This window comes from Pseudorasbora parva, chromosome 21 (assembly GCF_024679245.1).
Source record: "Pseudorasbora parva isolate DD20220531a chromosome 21, ASM2467924v1, whole genome shotgun sequence".
Classification (NCBI taxonomy): domain Eukaryota; kingdom Metazoa; phylum Chordata; class Actinopteri; order Cypriniformes; family Gobionidae; genus Pseudorasbora; species Pseudorasbora parva.
The window spans coordinates 14907102-14931529 of NC_090192.1; the positions used below are offsets into that span (position 1 = coordinate 14907102).

A 24428-nucleotide genomic window follows, 5' to 3' on the forward strand; every position below is an offset into this window, starting at 1 on the left:
GAAATATCTAGGTAGGACGATGGGATAAAGTAACGTGAGGAAGAGAGGCAGGATGTTTTGGTGATGATGCTTGCGATTGAGACAGAGCAGTCTGTCAGGTGTGTGTGCGCGCCCCCCGATCTGTTTGTGACTTGTGTAGGTGAGTTTGTGTGCACATGTATGTTTGAGTGTGTTTTAAGTACAATTACAAAGCAATTCATTGGTTTTGTTTAACTCTGAAACAATTTTCGAGTTGCATTGTGGTAAAAATAGCTACGGGTAACGCCAGCTGATTGAGGAGTTCAACCATTCTACGTCATCAACCTAGAACGCAAACAAAATGGCGCCGCCCATGGTCCAAATATAAAATCGATTTTTTAAATAACGTAGATCTTTCATGGGTTTTCTACCACATAATTCAGTAAGAGACATCATTTATGTTATATTAAGCCATACAAGTCTCAACACCATGGGATCCCTTTAACTTCACATGATCTGTATCACTGTATCACTAAATATGTTCCATAAAGAGTTTGGTGCATTTACTTACTTTACTAAAATGGAGCTAAAAATAAAAGATTTGGGGAATGCATTTATGTCACTGAGAACTGAATGTGGGATTGCATGCTCTCTGAGAGAGGCGGCTTCGGTGTGCACTTTAGGTTTGGGTCAGTCAGCACAAGCACCACATTGAATTCCTTTTTTATGGTTTATTGCCCTTAACTTCTTTTAGTGTCATGCATGTCAGTAAAGTCTCAATAACTTTACTATTGTACTATGCTATATGGATATTTTTACATACCTCAATTTAAACAATTAGAGCAAAATTTCTAACCACTTTATATCATCGCAAAGACATAGGCTTATATTTGACCCTTCACAGAAATCAGTGACACAAGTTGGTAACTCTACTTTCGCGCAAAATGAGAAAAAAAGCGTTTTTTTTGTTTGTTTTGTTTTTCAAAATATGTGATTTTTTGCAGAATCTGTTTGTTGAAATCACGAAGAAGCCTCTCCGTGTTTGAGATAGCAGTATTGGTATATTTAAAACGCACATTTTGAGGTTGAAATCGCCTTGTTTTGTCTGTGTGTATTTCCATACTGGCTTTTGTTATTGCCCCGCCCACCAAGGGACATGTGGCTAATTATTTATGCAGCACTGGCCGGCTCTAGAGACGATCTGAGCTGCGATGAAAGCGGCATAATAAGACTGAATAATATCCCTACTCTACAACTGAGCGAAGATGAAGAAGAGGAAGAATGTATCTGACTGGCGTCAGACGAGTTGGACCGTAAGATATCAGAGGCTATATCGATATTAACATTTGACAGGGATAAAGACAGAGAAATGGGTATCACTTGCCAAAAAAACCCATTACTACAATAGGTTTTGAGATGGTAATGTTAGCATCTGCTATCCTTTATTATTAATAGTATGCGGTCCTATTTTCCCCGTTGCGTTGGTATTGCTTATCTAAATGAGATGTAAATGAGCGCTATTGTCACTCCCAGTATGTGAGAACAGGTGAGAAATGCACAATCTTTAGAGGCTGTTTTCTCTCGTTTAAACTTTTCTAACTACCTACATTCAAATGGCCCCAACTTCTCCAAATATTATCAGATTTCCATTTATTACCAGTGTTGGAAAGCTTGGAGACTACACTTTCAGAATATGTGAATAACTCAATATGTAAATAATGTCGTGCAAATCATGCAAATTACACAGATCATTTCCATAATGACTACACTTACCTACTTCCTCCATTACTCTCAGCCCTTCCTGGTAGTTTGGGCCGCCACGTCGCACAAAGATGGTAACCTCATGTTCTTTTAGAGGCCCCTGGTAGTCTTTGATTGCCCTCACAATGCCCTGATGAGTGTTATGAAACGTGAGGAAACATGACAAAAAGAACAACATGATCTAACATTGATGTAGTTGTACATTGAATCGTCGTACCTTAAATGTAGCCGCTACATTAGTGAAGTTAGCAATACTGCCACCAATGATAAACACCTTTCCTGAAAGGTAAGATTGGGTGGGTAAAATTCTGAATTTAAGAATTTCTGAATTCAGAAACATTCTAACAACAGAATGGGCATCAATAGAAAACTTCTTAGATGTTCCTTTTAAGGTTTCCGTCTCGCTGACGGAATTTGGTGGATCTTTAATGCTAAAGCACATTTTCTATCAAAAGAGATTTTAGTGATTACTTTGAATGAAAAACCAAACACTTCAGATAACTCAAATTTGCGTTTTGTTTTTCGCTAAGATTCAAATGATTTAAAAAGTATAAAATATTTTCCTCATATTTTGATGGTTTAATCAAACTTGTAGGGTCATTAAAAACAAATATCCTTTTGGTCACTACTGTGTACTGTACTGTATACAGTGCTATTTGTGTGGATATCCTCCAAAACAGACATTCGCTATATGTTTGTGTTGTTGACATCATATGCACTTACTTGCGCAGATAGCCAAAAAACACAGACATTTGATGCAGTTTCACCTCATACAGGGCCATACTCAAAAAAAATTATGAAATGAGCACTGAAATACTCAGTCATAAATCCAACTCATTTTTTAAAAATTTGGCCATGTTTAGCATAAGAATCCAATGTTTTAACAGTATAATTTTTTGTACATTTTTTTTAACAAGTAATTTTTTGGCTTAAAAAAATGTAAAAAGCTCACAGGAAAAGCGTACACTGACAACAATATAATCAGTTATAAATATTTTGTTGATTATCTCTTTGTGGCGAAGGGGGCGTGGTTCTGCGAGGTCTGCAGTGGGAGAGAGAGCTCAGAGCGGAGCGGCAGGTAAGTAGGTCAAGCACAGATGACGAACACCTGTTTCTGATTGCAGTAATTGGCAGGGAGAGAGCGCATTTAAGCCGCGGCCGGGAGAGAGTCGGGAGAGAGAGTTGGACTGGGACTTCGCATGCACAGCAGAGAAACTGAGAGACTGACACAGAGTCTGATTGAGAAGGAGCGATCCATATCGTGGGGAACCTGAGAGACTGACACGGAGTGTCTATTGAGAAGGAGCGATCCATATCGTGGAGAAACTGAGTTATCACACACACACATGTGTTTGTTTTGTTTTGAAAAGACTGATTAAAGAAAGCCAGTCCCAGTCAAAGCTGACCCCTGTCTTCTTCCTTCCTGACACAACGAACTTTACTACACTGGTGCCGAAAATCCGGGAGGGAAGAAGAGAGCGGCCGCCATGCAAACTCCGCCGAAGACGCCACTTGCGGACATCGTCCAATCGCTCGCGGGGTCTTCATCAAGAACACCACCAAGACCTGCTGGCCGTGAGGGAGGAACAACAGAAAAGGTTCGAAGCTCTCCTCACGGCCCAGCATGAAGACCGCGAGCTGTTCCGGAGCTGGATGGACCGGGAGATTCGGGCCGTTCCCCAGAGACAGACCACCAACTGCCATTCCAGAATCTCCTGGTCTACGACGACCTGAAGCGTGCGATCCTCCAGAGGGTTGGCCGGACCCCGGAGCAACACCGTCAACGATTCCGGACGCTCCCACTGGATGAGTTCGGTCGACCCTTCGTCTTTGCGCACCAGCACCGGGACTACTGCCGCAAGTGGTTGACGGCTGCTGGGAGTGACGTCGAGGACATCATCGATCGTGTGGCACTGGAGCAGTTTGTGGCAAGGCTGCCGAAGAGGACGGCACAATGGGTCCAGTGCCACCGCCCGGCGTCGCTAGACCAGGCCATCCAGCTGGCGGAGGACGAAATGGAGGGGTCGGCGAAACCTTACCAATTGCTTCTCTCTCTCTCTCTCCCTCTCTTCTTCTTCCCACAGTGGAATTATTGGGCATTGAATCTATTCAGACCAGCGTCTATCACCCACAAACAGACGGGCTGGTAGAAAGATTTAGGGTGCGTTCACACTTGTCATGTTTGGTTCGATTAAAACGAACCCTAGTGCGGTTGCTCGGTTAGTGCGGTTCATTTGAACATATGTGAACGCTGCCATCCGAACCCTGGTCCGCACCAAACAAGCGGACCGAGACCGCTAAAAAGACGGGTCTCGGTCCGCTTCCAAACGAACTCTGGTGCGGTTCGATTGATATATGAACGCAACACGGACCAAAGGCATGTAAACGGACCAAAAACAGGACGTAATGTCACAAGATGCCACGCATAATGCAGCTGATTTGACGACGCGGAAAGATCAGTGTATCCAAAATGAGTAACTTTAACGTTAGAGGGCAAACGTAGAGCAACGAGGAAGAGCCTCATCAATATTTGGTCAGACGAGCATGTTTCGAAAATGCTAGAAAAAACACACAAAAAGCATACCTGGCTCTTCTCATCAAAGTTCCTGTGTTGCCCATTATTAGCAGGCACAGACGACAGAACGGCCGTTTTTTTTGCACAACGGAGGAAATCCTGCTGCTGTTTTGAATGTTTTGAACATTTTATGAGCTCTTCATGAGTTCTCAGCGGGTAAAAATAATGCCACATGTACACGCATTAAATGATCGCGTTTAATCCAGCACACAGCGTTGCTTTGAACATTTCATGAGCTCTTCATGAGTTCTCTGGTAAAAAATAATGCCATATGTACACGCATAAAATGCCCGCGCGTGTAATCCGCACACAGCATTGTTTTGCATGTTCGGTAAACGAGCTCCTACGTCATATAAACCGACCAATCAGGTTGTGAGCGTCTCCCTGTGCCTTTGGTTCGGTAACTTTAGGTTCGCTGTTAAAAATGCCAGTGTGAACGCTAAGCGGACCAGGACTATTATGTTTGTTTTTGTTTTTTGGTCCGGACCAAACTAACCAAACGAACCGAACTACAAGTGTGAACGCACCCTTAATTGCACATTGAAAACAATGATTCGTAAGTTCGTTTACGAAGACGGCAAAAATTGGGACAAATGGCTAGAACCTCTCTTGTTCGCTGTCCGCGAGGTCCCCCAAGCCTCCACGGGGTTTTCCCCCTTCGAGCTTCTCTATGGCCGCCAACCCCGAGGGGTTTTGGATGTCATTAGGGAAGCTTGGGAGGATGGACCATCCGCTAGTAAAAACGAAATTCAGTTTGTGTTAGACCTGAGAACAAAACTCCACACGCTGGGGCGGCTTTCAATGGACAATTTGTTACAGGCTCAAGACAAACAGAGACAGCTGTACAACAAAGGGGCTAGATTACGACAATTTTAACTGGGAGAAAAAGTACTTCTATTACTCCCCACCTCTAGCTCCCTGGCCTGAGTCGGGCGGTGGGGGTATGTGGCGAAGGGGGCATGTTTTCGTAATTTATTTGTATAACAGCTTAGCCAAAAAATAGGTCCACACAATTTGGCATGATTCACTACATTATCACAAATAAAAAAGCACACACAAGCTCTCACCATCTGGGTGTTTCTCACGGGTCATTAGAGAGAGGATAGTCTTGGCGTAGTCGTACGTCTGCTGCTCACTGGGAGCTCCAGAGTATTCCCCATAGTTGGCCAGCTCATCTACTCCACCAAGATCACAGATTGTGTCACTAAACAAACAAAGAGTAACAATTTACAAATAAGGTATGATTTGTTAACATTAATAGATTAGCTAACATAAACTAACAGTAAGCAATGTTTGTTAATGTTAGTCATTAAAAAAATACAATTGTTTATTCATATTCCTTGTGTATTATGGTAAAAGATTCAACATGTTATAAAAAAAATTATAATATATATATATATATATATACACACACACATATACATACATATATTATATATCATTAAATGTAGAAATTACCATTAACAATAAATGTTAAAAACTAAAGTATGTTATTGGAACAAATATATATTTGAAGTTAATTTGTATTTTGAAAATGTTATTTTGTTACAAATGAAAACTTATTGTGAAGTGTTATCAACAATTATCACATATGTAGCCCATATTTAAAATATGTAAAATGGAATGCCGAATCAAATATTGTAAAACGCACAAAGAACATTCAGACCACTTTTTAAAATGTTGTACTGCACCTGGAAAAGAAACATGGACTCGTTTATTTAATAGCATGAACCTGAAGAAAATTTGTATCTACATCAACTGAACACATACAGTAAGGAGTGAAACTACAGATATTTCACTGTGCTATAACAAAATTCCTATCTAATGACATATATTGTTGCACAGTATATAATGAATGACAGGGAAACGCATTAATATTTATACTTTAGTCAATACAGGCTCCAGTCTGTAACAAATGTGATAGCTAAATATTGGCAAGAGATTATTCAGTGTCTGAAATATTGCCAAGACATGTCCCACTGTACCATATAAATTTAGGTGGGGCAGATTTTAGGTTGTAGAGATAGCTTAAGTTATATAATGAATACAATAAATATATAATTATGTCTGTTTGCAATTTTTTTAAAATAGCTGAATAGCACTTTTGTTAGCGGTCTAGTGTTCTTTTGTAATTCAGCATGAGAAATGTTGATTAGCTCAATACCCACATGCATAAGCCTACCTCAGTGTAATTTTTATTGTGGAATGTTATGGAGGATTGCTTATGTAAGGTCTATGTAAGGTAAAGCAAAAAAATCAAGGACTTAGGACATGCTGCATTTCCATTTATACACATTTATTTGATTCGGTTTATCTAGAGGTCCATGTTTTTAAGTCGATTTTTTTCTCCATACTATTGAAAACAATGGGGTCCATCAACTGTTTAGTTACCCATATTCTTCAGAATATAGTCTTTCGTGTTCAGCAGAAGAAAGAAATTCATACAGGTTTAAGTAAAAAATAACAATTTCCATTTTTGGGTGATTAATTATATAACTAACTATCCCTTAAAGTGAACATTACACTTAAGGAGCTTTATGGAACCATGCATAGGATGTTGGCAGCACCACCTGTAAACCACTGATGCACCACCACCAGCCACCATGGTCCAAATGCGTCCTCTGGGGTTCAGCAGGGTGAGTTTCAGACTGGCTCCACTCTTAGCATCGAGATCTGCTATGTACGCTTCCTGTACACACATAAACACAGAAATGATAAGCCACAGCACATGAGCTCTCTGACAGTTGTGTGTAATGGCATGACCACTGTCCTCTTGTACCTCAGGATAAGCTTCTCTGCCAAACGGAGGAGGAAACTCCACATCACCCCACTTGGGCTTGCAGATGTAGTCGGCAGCAGCATCAATTTTAGCTGCCATATCCAAGATGTACACTCCGTCCATAGTGACCACTGCATATATGGACACAAAAATGACATGATTGGCATTCCGTCATTATCATCCATGTATGTAGTACAAGCTTCTCTCAGGTTCTTTTTTATACAGTACCAGTTTATATTTTAAGAATTGCTGCTAATTCTAAAGCGAAAGTATAATGTGCATGGCTGCACTAGCATTCATAAGGGTGTGTGTCCACTGGCACGGAGCGAGCAGAGGAGAGTAAGCATTTTCAGTACATTTCTATGAAAGCCATAATTGGAAACACTTGCTCTACTCTGCACTGTTATGAATGCCTGTGGGACCATGCAGATTTTACTTATGGTCAAAGTATCTCCTGCCGGTGATACTGGTATTACCATGTTGTCACATGTCGATTAACCAGTGGGAACTTTTCCTCACCATCACATCCCTAGTCAGTATCTATCAAAAGTGTTCCACAGAAGGAACAGTGGTGAACCAGCGACAGGGCCAAGGCTCATTGATGCACGTGGGGAGTGAAGGCCGGCCCGTGTGGTCTGATCAAACAGACAAGCTACTCTAGCTCGAATTGCTCAAGAAATTAATGCTGGTTCTGATAGAAAGGTGTCAGAATACACAGTGCATCACAGTTTGTTGTGTATAGGGCTGCATAGCCGCAGACCAGTCAGGGAGCCTATGCTGACCTCTGTCCACTATAGAAAGCACCAACTCAGATGCATGTGAGCATCAGAACTGGATCATGGAGCAATACAAGAAAGTGGACTGGTCTTATGAATCATACTTTCTTTTACATCACATGGACGGACGGTGTGCGTCGCTTACATAAGGAACACATGGCACCAGGATGCTCAATGGGAAGAAGGCAAGCCAGCAGAGGCAGTGTGATGCTTTGAGCAATGTTCTGCTTGGAAACTTTGGGTCCTGGAAGTTACTTTGACACGTACCGCCTACCTAAGCAATATTGTAGACCATGTACACCCTTTATAACTGTATTCCATGGTGGCTGTGGCCTCTTTCCGTAGGATAATGAGCTCTGCCACAATGCAGAAATGTTTCAGAAATGGTTTGAGTAGCATAACAATGAGTTTGAGGTGTTAACTTGGCCTCCAAATTCCTGAGATCTCAATTCAATCGAGCATCTGTGGGATGTGCTGAACAAACAAGTCCAAACCATGGAGGACCCATGCAACTTACATGACTTGAGGGATCTGCTGCTTCAGACCTTCAGGGGGCAAACATCTCCTTCAATGGCATGTTTTTTCTTTCTTCTCATAGCATGGTGGGCCAAATCAAAGGTCATCATGGGTCAACCTTGGCCCTCAGGCCCTGTTTTGGACATCTCTGGCCTATACTACATAGACCAGCTTTTCCCACACACCTCTTCCAATGCACAACTCAGCAACTTGTGCATCATTTAGAATTCTAGTTTCCCACTTGTAAATTTGAGTTAATTTGGGGATTCATGTACTCTGAACACTTAAATATGATGGGTGCATCTCAATCAGCTCCCTAGCTCCCGAGCTTGTGAATCAGTATATTGCGAGCACTGGTAAGGACAGTAAAGGATGCAGGCTTACTACACATTGGGACACTGATTACTTTTTCCAGTGACATGACAACGTCCTCATTGTACAACATTACTACAGGTATTTATAAACAACTGCATTCTCACATATGTGTGCAACATTTCAGCTGTAAATAAATTGTAAATGTTAGCTTGATTATGTTCATTGCCTGCTTAGAGATGTATGTTTATGCTGAAATATAATAAAATAACAGATGCATTTTAAAAAAAAAAACTATAACGTGTCATTATGTGCAGTGATTTGGCACACATGATTTAAGTTTTGTGCTTCAGAACTTCCATTAAAGGAACATAGCGAGTATCAATGCATCGATTTTCATGGTGCATTGTGGAGTTTTTAGGGACCAAATGCCTGCCCTGGAAGGATTCTGCACTTCAGACAATCCTTAAAATGGCCGACTCCTTGATCAGTCCCCTACTATTGAACTAGGGAGCTGATTGAGACACACCTGATATTTCCAACTCCACTTGAAGGTCACCCTAATCTAACACATCAGAAGATTGCTGAGCCTGTTTAAATGTGTTTTCGATTAGGGCTGGAGACATGCAGCTAAACTCTGCACCCCCTGTAGGGCATTCTGGATGGTGTTACTGGACCAAGTCATAACAGACTTCTATAGCACAAAAGGTGCTGAGTACTCTCACATTTTGACCAAAGGTATGAGGTCTGGTCCACATGAACCACCAGTAAGAGGCTGTCTGACTCATAGTGACCGACCACATTTTTCAGCTTACCAAGAGATGGGTTACTATGAAAACGATCATGTCACACAAAAAAAAAAGGCTGATTGTGTAAAATGCATCACATGGTCAGTGAGTAGACTTAAAGGGATACTCTACCACTTTTTCATATTAAAATATGTTATTACCCTAACTAGGACGAGTTGATACACACCTTTCTGGTCTCAGTGCGCGTGCACTTAATCGTCAAAAAGTCACGCCTGAAAAAATTGATTTTTCGGGCGTGACTTTTTACTGTGCCGAGTCGAAGTACTCTCAAAAGTGCTATTCTGCCATACATTATAGTTCTCCTTTTAAACCCGCTTAGAAAAGCGCCACATTTTATTTTGTTTCACCATACTTGGTCGTTCAGCTATTCGTGTAACTGTATTTAACTAGTGGAAACATGGAGGTGTTTGGTAGCTTCTAACTTGATCCCTGTTTGGTAATGAATGAACTGGGCTTAGGGAGCTAAGCTAAATGCAATCAGAATGTCACCGTGCGTCAGAGCGATTAAGTACACGCACTGAGACGAGAGAGGTATGTATCAACTCATTTTAGTTAAGGGAATAACAGTTTAATATAATTCCAACTCAAAAAGAGGAGGAGTATCCCTTTAAAATCACACATTACATATTAACATATTAATCAGAACTTTAAGTATATATTAGTAACTATTAGTAGTCATGCTTGCATTAAAAATTAACACAAATAACAGGAAACTGGGACAAAAAGAAAGCACATACCAAGTGGATTGATCTCCAGATATGTGAAGTAAAGATCCTCATAAAAATTGAAGAGACCCATTATGAAGCTTGCCAGCACTCTGGGAAAAAACAAAACTCTATTTTAAACATTTTAAGTAATTTATGTAAAAGATAAGCATTTTTTCCTGTGTTAATAAATTTTCCTTTAATAGGGCTGGGCATTATACATGTTAGCTAAACTAGGTTGTTTTGATATTGATTCTCAAAAGCTATTCAGGACAGTACTAAATAAACAATAACATACAAATTGTATGATCCCTTTTATTTTGTTAAAATTAAAACAAATTGAATCAGACTCTGCAAGGGGTTTACAAACATTAAAATACACCTGTGTATATTTGCTTAGGAATTTTTCCAGAAAGAAAAAGGCTTTTGTATGTCTGCAAACATTTTAGAAGTATGTTCGCATAGATGACCATAAAACTAACAAAAAAGTAATAAAAGCCATTCATCATTCATGAATATTCAGAAACTGATACATGAACGTATGAAAGTGATCAGCATACTTACTCTTTCTTCTCATCAGTAACATTTACAAGTAACTGCTGGGTAACCATTTCCTCTGTGAGCTTATCATCTATTCTCACTGATAGTTTTTGGGCTTTTGTGTCCACGTCTCCAACATCCACCCCACCCTCATGATGGAACAGCACTTGACTGCCTTCCCGGCTTGCATATATACACACATAAAACTCTTCTTCCTGTGAGAGAACAATTAAACGATCAAATAAATAAAGAAACATGAAATCAACCAAATTTTGGAAAGTTTCCAGGTTGAAATGTATGATTTTGTTAATATGTTTTCTAAAGGAAGACAAAATCATAAATGATGATCAAAGCCAAAATATGTAATGCCCTTCACCCAAAAATGAATTTTTGGTCATTAATGACTCATTGATTCGGATTGAATCATGAATCAATCCGCTGATTCATAACCGTTTGAATCTTTATTTGAGGTTTGAAAACAAACGTGGAAGAGAAGACAATGCTGAATGAAGTCGTCTGTTTAATCATAAACTGTGTTATGAAGATGAACAGAGGTCTTACAGGTGTGGAACAACATTAGGGTGAGTCATTAATTATATAAATTTCATTTATGTGTAAACTAACCCTTTAATATTTATCAGTAATGCGCGGGTCAATCCAAAATGAGCAGATGCCTGCGGTCACCCACGGGTACCTGCGGTCATCCAAAAATATTTTCAATGATATTCGGGTCGCGGTTGGATCGTGTTGTTTGAAATAAAGATACCGCAGGACAAAATGCCCGATTTCCCAACACGTTGAACTGAGCAATGCAATTGTACCATTTTAAAAGGCTATCCTTTTTGAAACTCATATAGCCTAGCTCAGTAATGTCCAACACGATCACATAGTAATACGTATCAATAGTACAAGTGTGCAATCTTGTGGAATGTATACGGCAAAATGAGTTTTGGCGTGCATATGCTACGCAGTTTTTCAAGTGCATATGATACACACTTTAAGGTGTGTAGGCTATATTACACACTCTTGGGTAGAATCATGGGGGTGATGGGGTGGGTGGTTTGTGCATATAATACTCCATAAAGTGTGTATCATATGCACACGAAAAACAGTGCATAAAACTCATTTTGGTGTATAGCTTACAGGGCAGGATTTTTGTTGGGAAAGTTGGGGGAGAGACGCACACTTCGATTAGACTGGATAAACACATGCAGCATCTTAATTGTTAAGAAAACGAAACAAAATAAATGAATAAATCAAGCCTTTATTACACAACAATATCATACAGCATTCAGAAAAGGAACAGTTTGCGACTTTGCGCTCCTAAGTGCTTTCACACTTTTTTTTTTTACAAAAGTGGGCTCTCTCTCAGTTGACCTGCTGATGAATTCTCCAAGCAGCGTCAAAAGATAAACATCGCATTCATCAATAATATGCATCTAGAGCTGAAATGGAAAATGATGGGCCGCCTCAAGAACTGCCTGCTCTCACCGCCGCACCTCTGAGTGCACATGAGGGCCTGAAACATTTCTCTCCTCCACAGGCTGGATTAATGGATATTATGCCAGGGAGCATTTACTACTTTTAAAAAATGTGGGTCAGGAAGCGGGTCGGGTAACGTTACAATATTTTCTTTTTTTGCGGTCTGAGTTGCCTGCAGGTTAGCTGAAAACGTCGGTCGGGTGCGGGTTGTATATACATTGACCCGCGCATCACTGATATTTACTGATACATTATTTTGTAGGACTTGGGGACTAAAGTATGGTGACATTGCTGCCACACACATATTTTTTTCACTAAATTATGTCTTAATAATGAGATGTGATGTAGTTTTAACATCTTTTCTCTTAGTAATGAGATGTTTTGTCATTAAAATTACATATTTTTCTAGTTAAAACAACCACGGAAACAGGCCAGTGGGTTTGTTACACACATCTGTCCATTTCCGACGTTCTTGGTTTGCTTCTTATTTATTAAATATATCAGCCAGGGGATTCTAGGATTTTCATTTTAGGGGGGCTCAGCCCCCAGTGACGGTAGGCCTGTAGAAAAAATGGTAACACTATTTAGTTTAGGGTCCAAATTGCGCTTTTAATTAATAGCTTACAAACATGCATACCCCTAAGATATTGGCTGTTTATCATTACTTATAAAGCAAATATTAATACCTTACTGCATGGCCATACTGTACATGGTGTAGCGACTCAGGCGAATCAAACACACAATTGCCAGTTACATTTAACAAATATGTTTTTGAAAGCGTTGTGCTGGGTGGCAGACCTTCCCCCAACACAACAGAGAAGGATTTTTCGTTACCCTGGAAACCATCTGATAAGATGTTTTATGACCGAAAAGAATTTGGCCACATGAAGCTTCAGACACAAAGAGTTTAAGACACAGAGCTTTTGCCTCAAATTATAGACAAACCATCTATAAATGAACATGCACCCCAGGACATTATATGTAAACACATAACTGTCTTGTAAAATGTTTATTCTGTATGGTATTTTGCATCTTTTTGTCTGTGTCTTAACAAAGTACTAGTTCAGATAACCTCATATATGTCATGTCTCCTATCAAATTAATGCTCACTTCACGACTTACACTTCCATGTATATCACTTATTCAGAAAATGCAGTGTGTGTTTGTTGCATTAATTATAGTATGAAGACTCAGAGACCCACTGAGTCAAACTTTCAGAACAAAGAGCTATAAAATCTGCTGAGGAATTTCCCGCCGGGAAATCCCAACACTCTCATTGGTTAAGTCTAACCCTGGAGGGTGGGACTACGGCCAGACCATAAAAGGAGGACCTCGGATGCCCTCCCTCGCTCTTACTCTCTTCTCTTCTCCGAAACTCTCTGGCTCTTACTTCTCCAACTCTCTCCCTGTGGGAGCCAACACCCACGGGGGGGGGGGGGGGCTGGCACTTAAGCCATGCCACCAATGCAGGCCCTCCAAGCAGGCCTCATCTCTTCCAAAAATCTTCTCTTCTACAATCCGATCTTCAAGAACACGAAGCATCGCTAAAGCAAACAGCCGCTTCCCTCCCAACCTCGGAAAGGACCGCCGGACACGCAGAGACACGCAGAGACACATGCACATAAGCGAGAAGCCAAAACGAAACCAAAAAGAATGCAAGTATTCTTATTCTTACTGCTGTAAAGAGGGTGTGTTATGTCCCCGTTGGGATAAGTTAACTCCGTGAAGGTCGTATTTGATGAACTGAAGGAAAGCATGCCTTGCTTCCCCCCCCCCCACTCTCTTTGTCTCTCTCTCTCTCTCTCTCTTTGTCTCTCTCTCTCTCTCTTTTATCTCTCTCTAATTTCAGTCTATTCATTATTCTCTTTTATGTATTCTTTCGTTAATATCTATACTTCTACTATCTTGATGCCTATTTAGTATGTACTTTCTGTGTGAATTGTAGTGTTATTTTTAGTCTGTGTTTATTAAACCTCCAAAAGGCATTTAATGAGTTGAATCTGTTATTTTGCCACATACACAAAGTCAATGAAACTTGCGATCTAAACGTTACCTAACTGCTTATGCTACTATGTTAGTAAAGTAAACTGTATGACCATTTGAAATATTGAACTTATCCTGATCAGTAAAGTTAATGTTTCTCATGCGCTCGTAAAGCAGTAATCCATTATTGAGAATTGATTTGAAAAGTCTATAACTAATTTGCAGGACAAACTTAGTAGGATAATTTCAAGCAATTTCATAAAGGGTTACTTGTATTTAATTAAACAATTTTCCCTATCGGAAAATTTTAATACGTAATGAACAACTGGCAAATCATATTCATAAATTCATGAATATTGAATATTAAATCCCTTTTGAGTTAATTATTCCCCGAGACATTAAACTCATAAGTCGTAGTTGTTACAATGGATATTAATCATACCCAATAATGTAGGCAGGTTTATAATCACCAATATCCCAAATGTCAGGGGCTTCTAACATGGTCCCCCTGAGAAAATTTTGATTTCTATGATCTACATATGAGCATTTTAAGATGTTCTGAAGGCCAAAAAAATTGATAACAATAGCTTGAAAACCATGTCACTGGGCAGTAGATTATTTTTCTTTCTAATCTCAAATAATCTATTTACTTAATTTACTATTTATCAAAGTTTTAAGTTTATTAAAATCACAATATAAACACATTCATTACTAATCTTATGCCCAACAGGCTGAAAAAGCTGAGTTTTTATTTTATTTTTATTATTTACTGAATGTTACAAATAGAATTATATTAATTTACAATATATACACATTCATTATTAATCTTATGCCTAATCTGATGAAAATGGCTTTAAAAATGGCAGTTAAAAATGTCAAAAAATTAGACACAACAAGTTTATTAATTTGCCTAAATATTTTTTTCTTTTGATTAACATTTCTGACTTAAAGCAGCAGCTGTCAAACATGAATGTTTAGTTTAGCAGCATATATTTATTTTACTTGACGTCGAGTTGCGCTGGTAAAATTTACGCTCAGCCTCAGCAGTTTCTGTGTGACCATAAAGCCCGCCTTCTCTGATTTGATTGGTTTTATCAAATATTTTGACATTGACAGACCAATGACACACACACACCTCTGCTTCTGACGTGCGCTGCGCTCTGCTTAGAGCCGCTGCGGACTGGAGAGACAGACAAAAAAAAAACGGACGAAGCCGAAGCCTGCCGCCATATGTTTCATATGTTTTAAAGTTTAATCACATATTTTTTTAGGGGGGCTGAGGCATAAGTTTAGGGGGGCTGAAGCCCCCCTAAAAAGGGCCTAGCGACGCCCATGATATCAGCAATTATTGATGAAATATTGATCAAATTTAAAATACAACTTACACAAAATGAAATTTCATTTTGTGTAAGTTGTATTTTAAATTTGATCAATATTTCATCAATAATTGCTGTTTGGTTCCTGTCTGGCTGACATTTTGGGATTACGGCGTTGGAATGGGCCAGTTCTGGATGATTTCTGGGTACATTGTAAAACTCTGGGTGAGACTTGGTTTGCTTCCGGCATTGCTCAGTTTGACTTTCGCCAAAAAGCTCTTGGGCCAACCTTGGACCGTAATTCCATGCGGTATGTGGGCCAAAATCTCAGCCGAAATTTAGCCAGATCCGGCCCAAAGCCAATTTGCTATCTGGGAATTCACTTGAAAAAAATATTTCTACAAAACAAAGCTCAATGAAGTAGTCAAAATCATGTCTGACCCCACTCCATGTCTCCAGATATATAGAGCAATCCATAGGAGCCATCTTACTTATGCCGCTCACTTTTCATAATCATTTGGGATGTAATGATTAAAGGTGGGGTAAGTGCTATCTGGTAACCGTTGTTGATATTTCAAATCACCAAAACAAACACGCCCCTACCCCCAAAAGGGTCTCGCCCCTATTTTGATAGCGCCGCCCCACACGTACGTAAACCCAGAGGCATCAACAGCTATGGCAGAATCTCTGTGTATCTAATCCAGGTCGAATATTCAATGAAAAAGTCATCCCTTCCATCACAAAAACACAAACCGTGAACAACTTGATAGTACACGAGCAAGACAGTCCAACTAACGAACATATTATAATTATCACAAGATTAGAGTTACAGCAATCACAAAAACACACACAAACCGCTCATGAACAATTCGATAGTAGCTACACAAGCACACAGTCCAGCTAACGACATATTACAATTATGACAAGATTAGAGTCATAGCGATCACAAAATCACAAACTGTTCTCGTGAACAACTCTATAGCACGAGCCGACAGTCCAGCTAAAGACATATTACAATTATGACAAGATTAGAGATAGTGATCAAACTATTCTCATGAACAACTCTATAGAACACAAGCACGACAGTCCAGCTAACGACATATTACAATTATGACTGGATAAGGGTTATATAGATCATGAAAAGAGTAAACAAACATATACTAGGAGTATAGTATCTTACTTGTCGGAGACATTGTGTGAGCTGATGCTTGAAGCACACAGTGAGGAGATTTAGATGCTCCATACGGTGTGGAAATGAACAGGTCTTTATCATCACTGAAGTGAGCCACAATACGATCGCAAATGGACTAACAAGCGAACATGACACACGAGCATAGTCAAGCAGCATATATTAGACTAGTTGTCAGCTAATGTTCGTCATGTGAGACTCATGTGTTTTGAATAATGACGTGTGCAGAGCGAGAGCGAGCGCTCTTCTCACCATCAATAGTAGACACGCCCCTTACCTGATGATTGGCTACAAGTTTGTTATTCCACTCGGCCCGTGTCCTTATTCTAAAACGGTTTTGAAATAACACTTATCCCACCTACCAGCTGTGACTTATCCCAAGTCACAGCTGGTAGAAAGTGTGTGACAATTCAAGTTGTTTGAGATGTTAAACGAATAGCAATACACGCTTTTAATAAAGTCTAATAAAGTTAATGCACGCACAGAGATAAGAACGGTATTGTTAGGGCAAAAAATTATTTAATGACATGACTGATTAGCCTTTAAAAAGATTTATTTTCTTGCAAGAAAAGAGCCACAGTCTGCACAGTCATCAATGGCTACAGTGAGTGTGAACTGAAGTCACAACAGAATCTCTTATACTCATGGACTTAACAGCCCTCTCTCAAAAGAGTTCCACACATGGTAAAAGATAGAAAACACAGCACACAAATAACCCCATCTGTCCTTAGTTTCCTACACCTGGCTCTCAGAATTAGATCTGCTCCAACGCCTGTGGTTAAGGAGAGCTCTTAATTTAGGTGTCCCGCGACCTCTAGGGTCACAAGCCTGTCACTGTGTCTGTTAAAGCACAGAGAAGTGTCTTACATGACAGAAACTTCTGTGTTAACTTAAACAAATAAAATGATCCTTTGTTATATATATAACAAAGGATCATTTTATTTGTTTAATAATTTAATAATTTATGTAGATTATATGTAGATTAATGAAATCAATAAACTTCTTGTGCCTAAATGCTTAATCTTCTTCTGGGATACATTTTTCCCCAATAGTATGTATGGACTTATCTAACACTTGGGGATACTGTGAATAAGCTAAAGTCCCAAAACGTCAGCATGGTCCTTTAAAATAATTGTCTGGATGCTCATAGATACAAATGAACAACTTTAAAGTATTAACATTTTAATACAAATGGTCTTGGTCTCATTCACTGCAGCAGAAAAAGAGAGACACCTGAATATGTAAAGTACTGACAACTGTAGGATATGTAGCACATATATTATCCCTGGAAAGGGAAGAGTTGTTAGTTTGATAGTGTAGAGTCTTGGCTAGTTAAGTCATATTTAATTTTGCAGGATCTAAAACCATTTCTAATAAATTAAGCTACAAATGTTGCCCGCTTGCAGTTTTGACAACCAATAATTATATCAACCAATTATATATCAACTCCACTGTCCTGCAGAGTTTTGCTTAACCAAGTGAGCAATCTAGTGAGTGGGATCAGGGTTGGAGCTTAATTCTACAGTGGACCAATGTAGTGTAGCGGAACTTGACCCCTGACTGAGCCTGGTTTCTCCCAAAAGTTTTTCTGTTCTGCCACCGATATAGTCGCCTTTTGGCTTGCTTAGTTTGGGACATTTAAAGGGTTACTTCAGCGATTAGCATATAGCTTTGTATCAGTAGAAACCCTGGAGTATATTCAAATGATTGTGCTTTCCCCCCTCATATGCCCCTAAGAGAAGAGATTTATGCATTTTATTTCTGGAAAAATTCCTCCTATGACGCAATTTGACGATATATCCATCATAGGAGGAATGTTTGGCCAAAGGCTAAAGACTACAGCCAGCAGAGGGAGCCATTTCTGCATGTTTTGAACCCGCACATGGGGGATGGGAGATCACACTCAGAGCTCAGCTACAGGCACTCATTTAAACGGAGCTATGGTGAGCAATGTAAGTCTTTTAACTTAGTCTTTTAAAATTAATTTCTATGAAAGTTAAGCTTGCAAAGGCATGAACTGAAACGTGCCAGACTGAACTCGCGTTGTGAATGTATGCCGCGAGTGTAGTGGCGATTACCTCAGCTCTCATCACAAGAACTCATCAGCTCATGATGTTATATGTAACGCCCGTTTCACACATACTCCGTCTGCAGTGTGTGTGCGTTGCGTATTTTTTTCCGTACCCATGTTAACGGATGACAGCTTTCACACTGCACGCGGATGCAGTCCGTCAGTCCATTCCAGGAGCGTTGCGTCTGCAGCAGTGCACGGATCGTTTTCGTACCGAGTCTATTTTTTGCTGCACTGCGCTGCGTTGCGTTGCTGCATTAAAGTGATAGAACATTTTTCGCATTAAAATAAACATGTACTGACGCGAAAATCTAGTAATTTCAACACGGATGCATATCATTTAAAATATACTCTTGTTTCAAAGTCAACACATGGCTTTTTTTCTCAAGTAAAGCAACAAAACGACACCTTACCTGGCATTTAGGTAAAAAAAAATGTGCCATAATGGAGAGCACTCGTACTTTCTTGGAGGTGAAATGCAAAGTTATTTTTGACCTGCAGGATTTCTTTTCAAAGGGTTTAAAAACGAAAGAAAAGACGAGAGTCGTCTGTTTTTGAATAGCCTATTCTAAGTTTCTAATTTAAAATGTTTGTGATTTTAGGCTATAACCTATGTTTAAATGTTTTGCCTTTTGTGTGAGCTAAATCTAAAGTATATTAATATATAATTAATTAATGAATTGAAAAAAATGTTGTTTAAATGTAGGCTTGTAGCCTACGTTAACCTGTCTACTCAGAAAGATTAAACAAAGAGAATTGCAATTCTGATGAGCCAAGATCAGTAACAACTTCTGGATTTTAAATAAAAAATCATTAATAAATGCTGTTTGTGGTATGTAAAAGCGGATCAGTTGCGGACTGCAAACGCAGCATATGTGAAAGGACTACAGGGTGTGGGGCTCCTGCAACGCACACGCAACGCAACACGCACCGCACACGCACTGTAGACGGAGTATGTGTGAAACGGGCGTAATCTGACTCCTGCAGTTAGTGCTCAGTGCTGTTACACTCGCGTGGTGACTCACTCATTATATTGAACAGACACGTTCAGTTTTTAATTGTAGTGTCTTCTCCAACTCAGTCACAGTAATCCAGTAAGTGGCTTTGGGAATGGCCTCACAGGGCATCGAAGCATTCTGGGAATTGTAGTCTTTCATCCCCATGAGACAAAAATACATTTTCTGTCTTTTCACAGTCTAGAAGGCACCAAATTCAAAAATAATTTCACATTTCTACTACATTGATGACCCAGTTTAAATAAAGATTAATCTTCCCAGCGCTGAAGTACCCCTTTAAAGGGTTAGTTCACCCAAAAATTACATTTATGTCATTAATGACTCACCCTAATGTTGTTCCACATCAGTAAGACCTCCGTTCATCTTCGGAACACAGTTAAAGATATTTTATATTTTAGTACCAGAGCATATGCAGTCTATGCACACTTTACTATCCATGTCCAGAAAGCTAATAAAAACATCATCAAAGTAGTCCATGTGTGACATCAGTTGGTTGGTTAGAATCTCTTGAAGCATCGAAAATACATTTTGGTCCAAAAACAACAAAAACTATGGCATCAGCATCAGGCCCCGATCACACAGAACGCGTTTTTGCAGCGAGAGGTACCTTTTTAGAATGTATTTCGATTAGCAAAGAGCGTTATGCGCGCTGCTTAACACGTTTAAACTGCTTGCTGCTCCTCGCGTTTTTAAAGGAGCGTTCTGAGCGCATGAAGTTGAAAAAAAGTCAACTCTGAGCGGAAGAGCGTGCAATGTCATCGCGTTTATTTTCTGTTGTCCAATCGATAAAATGGAGAGGCGGGCCTTCCGTTGTGTTGACCATTACATTGATTTGACTGACAGTACAGGTGATTCGAGGGTTTCCTAGAAACATTTTTAAAAAAAACAGCGCATTCGCGTTTTCGAACCTGAAAAACGCGTTCTGTGTGATCTGGGCCTCAGTCTTCTCTTCCGCGTTTGTTTTTAAACCTCAAAGAAAGATTAAAACGGACATGAATCAGCGTATTGATTCATGATTCGGATTGCCAATGTCACGAGATTTCAGCAGTTTGGGATGAGATCCAAATCATGAATACGCTGATTCATGACCGTTTTAATCTTTATTCGAGGTTTGAAAACAAACGCAGAAGAGAAGACAATGCTGAATGAAGTCGTAGTTTTTGCTATTTTTGGACCAAAATGTATTTTCGATGCTTCAAGAGATTCTAACTAACTGATGTCACATATGGACTACTTTGATGATGTTTGTATCCCCTTTTTGGACATGGACAGTATAGGGTGCTTTCTAGACTGAGAAAAGACAGAAAATGTATTTTTGTCTCATGGAGATGAAATACAACAATTCCCAGAATGCTTCGTTGCCTTATGAGGCCACTCCCAAAGCCAAATCCCAAACTGGATTACTGGATCACTTTCACTTTCCCACCAAGGCCGAGTTCATTTTTTATAAAATCAGTTCATTTAGAGAATGTGAAAACATGGAAATAGCTCCCTCTGCTAATAGTAGTCTTTAGCCTCTGGCCAAAAATTGCCACCATTAGCTCACATAAACCAAGAAAGTGAGCTAAAAAAAAAAAAAAAGTAAACCTTCTGGACCTATGTGTTGTCACTGCCAGATCTGCAGCCATTCACAGACTACCTAAAGGTAGTGGATACAACCATCCAACAAGAGATTTCCCTCCATTTCAACTGCAAAGATTTATAAAGAAACCAAACTCACTGTTCTCTGTTGGATCCAAGCCAAGTCATTTCCAGAAGAGATGTCCCACTTAAAATATGGTAAACATCTGCCAAGCAGCACTTGACTGCTGTTCCTAACCCCTGAACTAGATACCAGTACAAATTTCATATGTGTTGTCTTGTCAGTGACTATTCGTCCCATTATCCTTGACCCACATCACCCACTCACCAAGCTGATCATCAAAGACTATGTTTATTGTTTGCATCAACCTCAACCAGAGAGGGTGTTTGCAGAGCTCAGGAGGAAATACTGAGTATTACTAATGCACTGAATGCCAAAATGGCGGGCCAAACACCATCCCCCAGGAATGGCCAGGTTGAGAATTCACCAGCAAATTTTCTATTAACTGGGATAGATTGCTTTGTCCCTTATCTTATAAAGGTGCGATGCAGAAATTATGGAGGATAATTTTCAAATGTATGACCACCCGCGCAGTGCATATTGATCTCCTCGCAAGTATGGACAGTGATTAATTCCTAATGGCCCTTCATTGCTTAATTGCTCAGTGATGGAAATCCTATCAGATCAAGAAACAAATTTCAAAGGTGGGGAAAGAAGAACTTTGGTATGCCTTTGCAGCTCTTCAGCCTGAGCTCCAGGCTCAACTTGCAAGACAGCCAAATAGGGTAAAGTTCAATCCACCCAATGCACCACATTTTTGGTGGATGCTGGGAATGGCAAATTCTGTCTTTGAAAACATCCTTGTAAATGACCCTGGGAACACAGACAGTCACTGAAGAAATTATGAACTGTTCTTATTGAAATATAAGGAAAACTTAGTAATGCTAATCCCATTGGCTACACATTTTACACATTGACCCAGATCCAGTTTCACACAACATTCTGTTGTTGGGGACGAGATGCCTCACTTGCACAAGTGACCTACTACATTTACATTTACATTTATGCATTTAGCAGACGCTTTTATCCAAAGCGACTTACAACTCAGGAGAACAGGAAGCAATCCGTCAAGAAGAGGCAAAGAAACACAAAAAGTGCCCCAAATACCAAGATTTGTATACCGCTCAGAGTAGCAAAAACCAGAAAAGGGAAGAAGAAAGGAGAAATAGAGGAGGAAAGAGTTTTTTTGTTTGTTTTTTATGTAAGATTAAGTGCTCATGGAAGAGATTAGTTTTTACCTGTCTTTTGAATGAAGCGAGTGATTCTGTCGTGCGTATGGAAGATCGTTCCACCAACCAGGAACAATGAAAGAAAAAGTTCTAGAGAGGGATTTCATGCCTCTCTGGGATCCCGTAATTCTGAGCCAACAAGATTAACACCTCACTCTTGGTGACAATTCATCCTACTTACCTAAACTCCAAACCAGACATAAAGGGGTGTCAGGGAAGGAAAATCTATGAATAAGTAAAACTGTTATGTTTGTGGACAAGCAGCAACCTTGTGCGCTTTTGCCTGTCAAGTATTGTTTACCCAGGAAAAGATAACAGCTGAGAATGTCAGTGACCAAAATCATCAACCTACCTCCTCTGTCTGAGTGACACACCAATAACTCACCACTTAGTAAGGCCTTTATTTTTATTGTTCAAATTCACATTGTGAATTTGAGAGGGCAGCTGCACAAGAGGCCACCCTTAGGAAATGGAGTCTTCCAAACAGCCCCGCTGCTGTTCATTATTTGGACTGTTACAAAACTTTCCAGGGAGTTGGAAAATAAGATGTTATGGAAAGGGGATGTGTAGATGTGCTTGTTTATTGTAAATTATAGTTTAACTGGTAAGAAGTGTTGCCATCTAAGGAATGTGTGGAATATGTGTGCATGCAACTAATCAAACACACACACAAAATTTGCACAATAAATCATCTACAAGTACACCCTGGTGTGAGACATAATGTAATTTACGTCCTGGACATCCTGTTCAATTACTCCGAACCAGAGTTAGATAAAAGAGTGAACGGCAGATTTTTCTCAATCTTTCTCATTCAAACTCTCAGGCCGATAGAAGACTTGTATCTTCTGGCAGCGATTCTGTGTCTGGGGTGGAGATCCATCGGATCTAACATTTTGGCATGATCTAACTGGGTTGTTTATTTCAGCATTTCCACAATAGTAGTTCTAGTCCAGGCTTGCCTTGTTCTCAACTTTGAAATAGTTCATTTTACTATTCAAAATTCAAATAATAATGTAGTGAGACCGATCACTGCAGTCCCTTAGTTTAGGTGGCAGCATTGTGAATGTGAACTGGTCATCTTGTCTTTACTAGCCTACTAGATACAGCACATGAATTAACATCAAAAGATACACTATATTGCCAAAAGTTGTAGGGAGGCCTGTCTTTTAATGACATCCCATTCTTAATCTGTAGGGTTTTAAAGTAAGTTGGGGAGTTGGCCCACCCACTGCAGCTATAACAGCTTTAACTCTTTTGGGAAGGCTTTCCACAAGGTTTAGGAGTGTTTATGGGAATTTTTGACCATTCTTCTAGAAGTGCATTTGTGAGGTCAGGCACTGATGTTGGATGAGAAGGCCTGACTCGCGGTCTCTGCTCTAATTAATCCTAAAGATGTTCTATCGGCTTGAGGTCAGAACTCTGTGCAAGGCCAGTCAAGTTCTTCCACACCAAACTTACTCATCCAAGTCTTTATGGACCTTGCTTTGTGCACTGGTGCGCAGTCATGTTGGATCAAGAAGGGGCCATCCCCAAATTGTTCCCACAAAGTTGGGAGCATGAAATTGTCCAACATGTCTTGGTATGCTAAAGCATTAAGAGTTAATTTCACTGAAACAAGCCTAACCCCTGAAAAACAACCACACCATAACCACCCCTCCAACAAACTTTACACTTGGCACAATGCAGTCAGGCAAGTACCGTTCTACTGGCAACCAGCAAAACCAGACTTGTCCATTGGATTGCCAGATAATGGAGTTTGATTCATCACTC

General features: G+C 39.8%; 1 protein-coding gene across 3 annotated transcripts in view; it reads right to left on the bottom strand.

The window, feature by feature from the left end:
• aclyb (ATP citrate lyase b) overlaps positions 1–24428 on the bottom strand; it is a 75910-nt gene that overhangs the window by 40943 nt on the left and 10539 nt on the right. For all 3 annotated transcript variants that reach the window (XM_067429354.1, XM_067429357.1, XM_067429356.1), the window contains 7 exons: positions 10755–10945; positions 10224–10303; positions 7074–7204; positions 6865–6983; positions 5362–5498; positions 1937–1998; positions 1732–1849 (listed from right to left, as the gene is read on the bottom strand). In XM_067429354.1, the coding sequence (XP_067285455.1) occupies positions 1732–1849; positions 1937–1998; positions 5362–5498; positions 6865–6983; positions 7074–7204; positions 10224–10303; positions 10755–10945 (838 nt within the window). The remainder of the gene's footprint in view (positions 1–1731; positions 1850–1936; positions 1999–5361; positions 5499–6864; positions 6984–7073; positions 7205–10223; positions 10304–10754; positions 10946–24428) is intronic.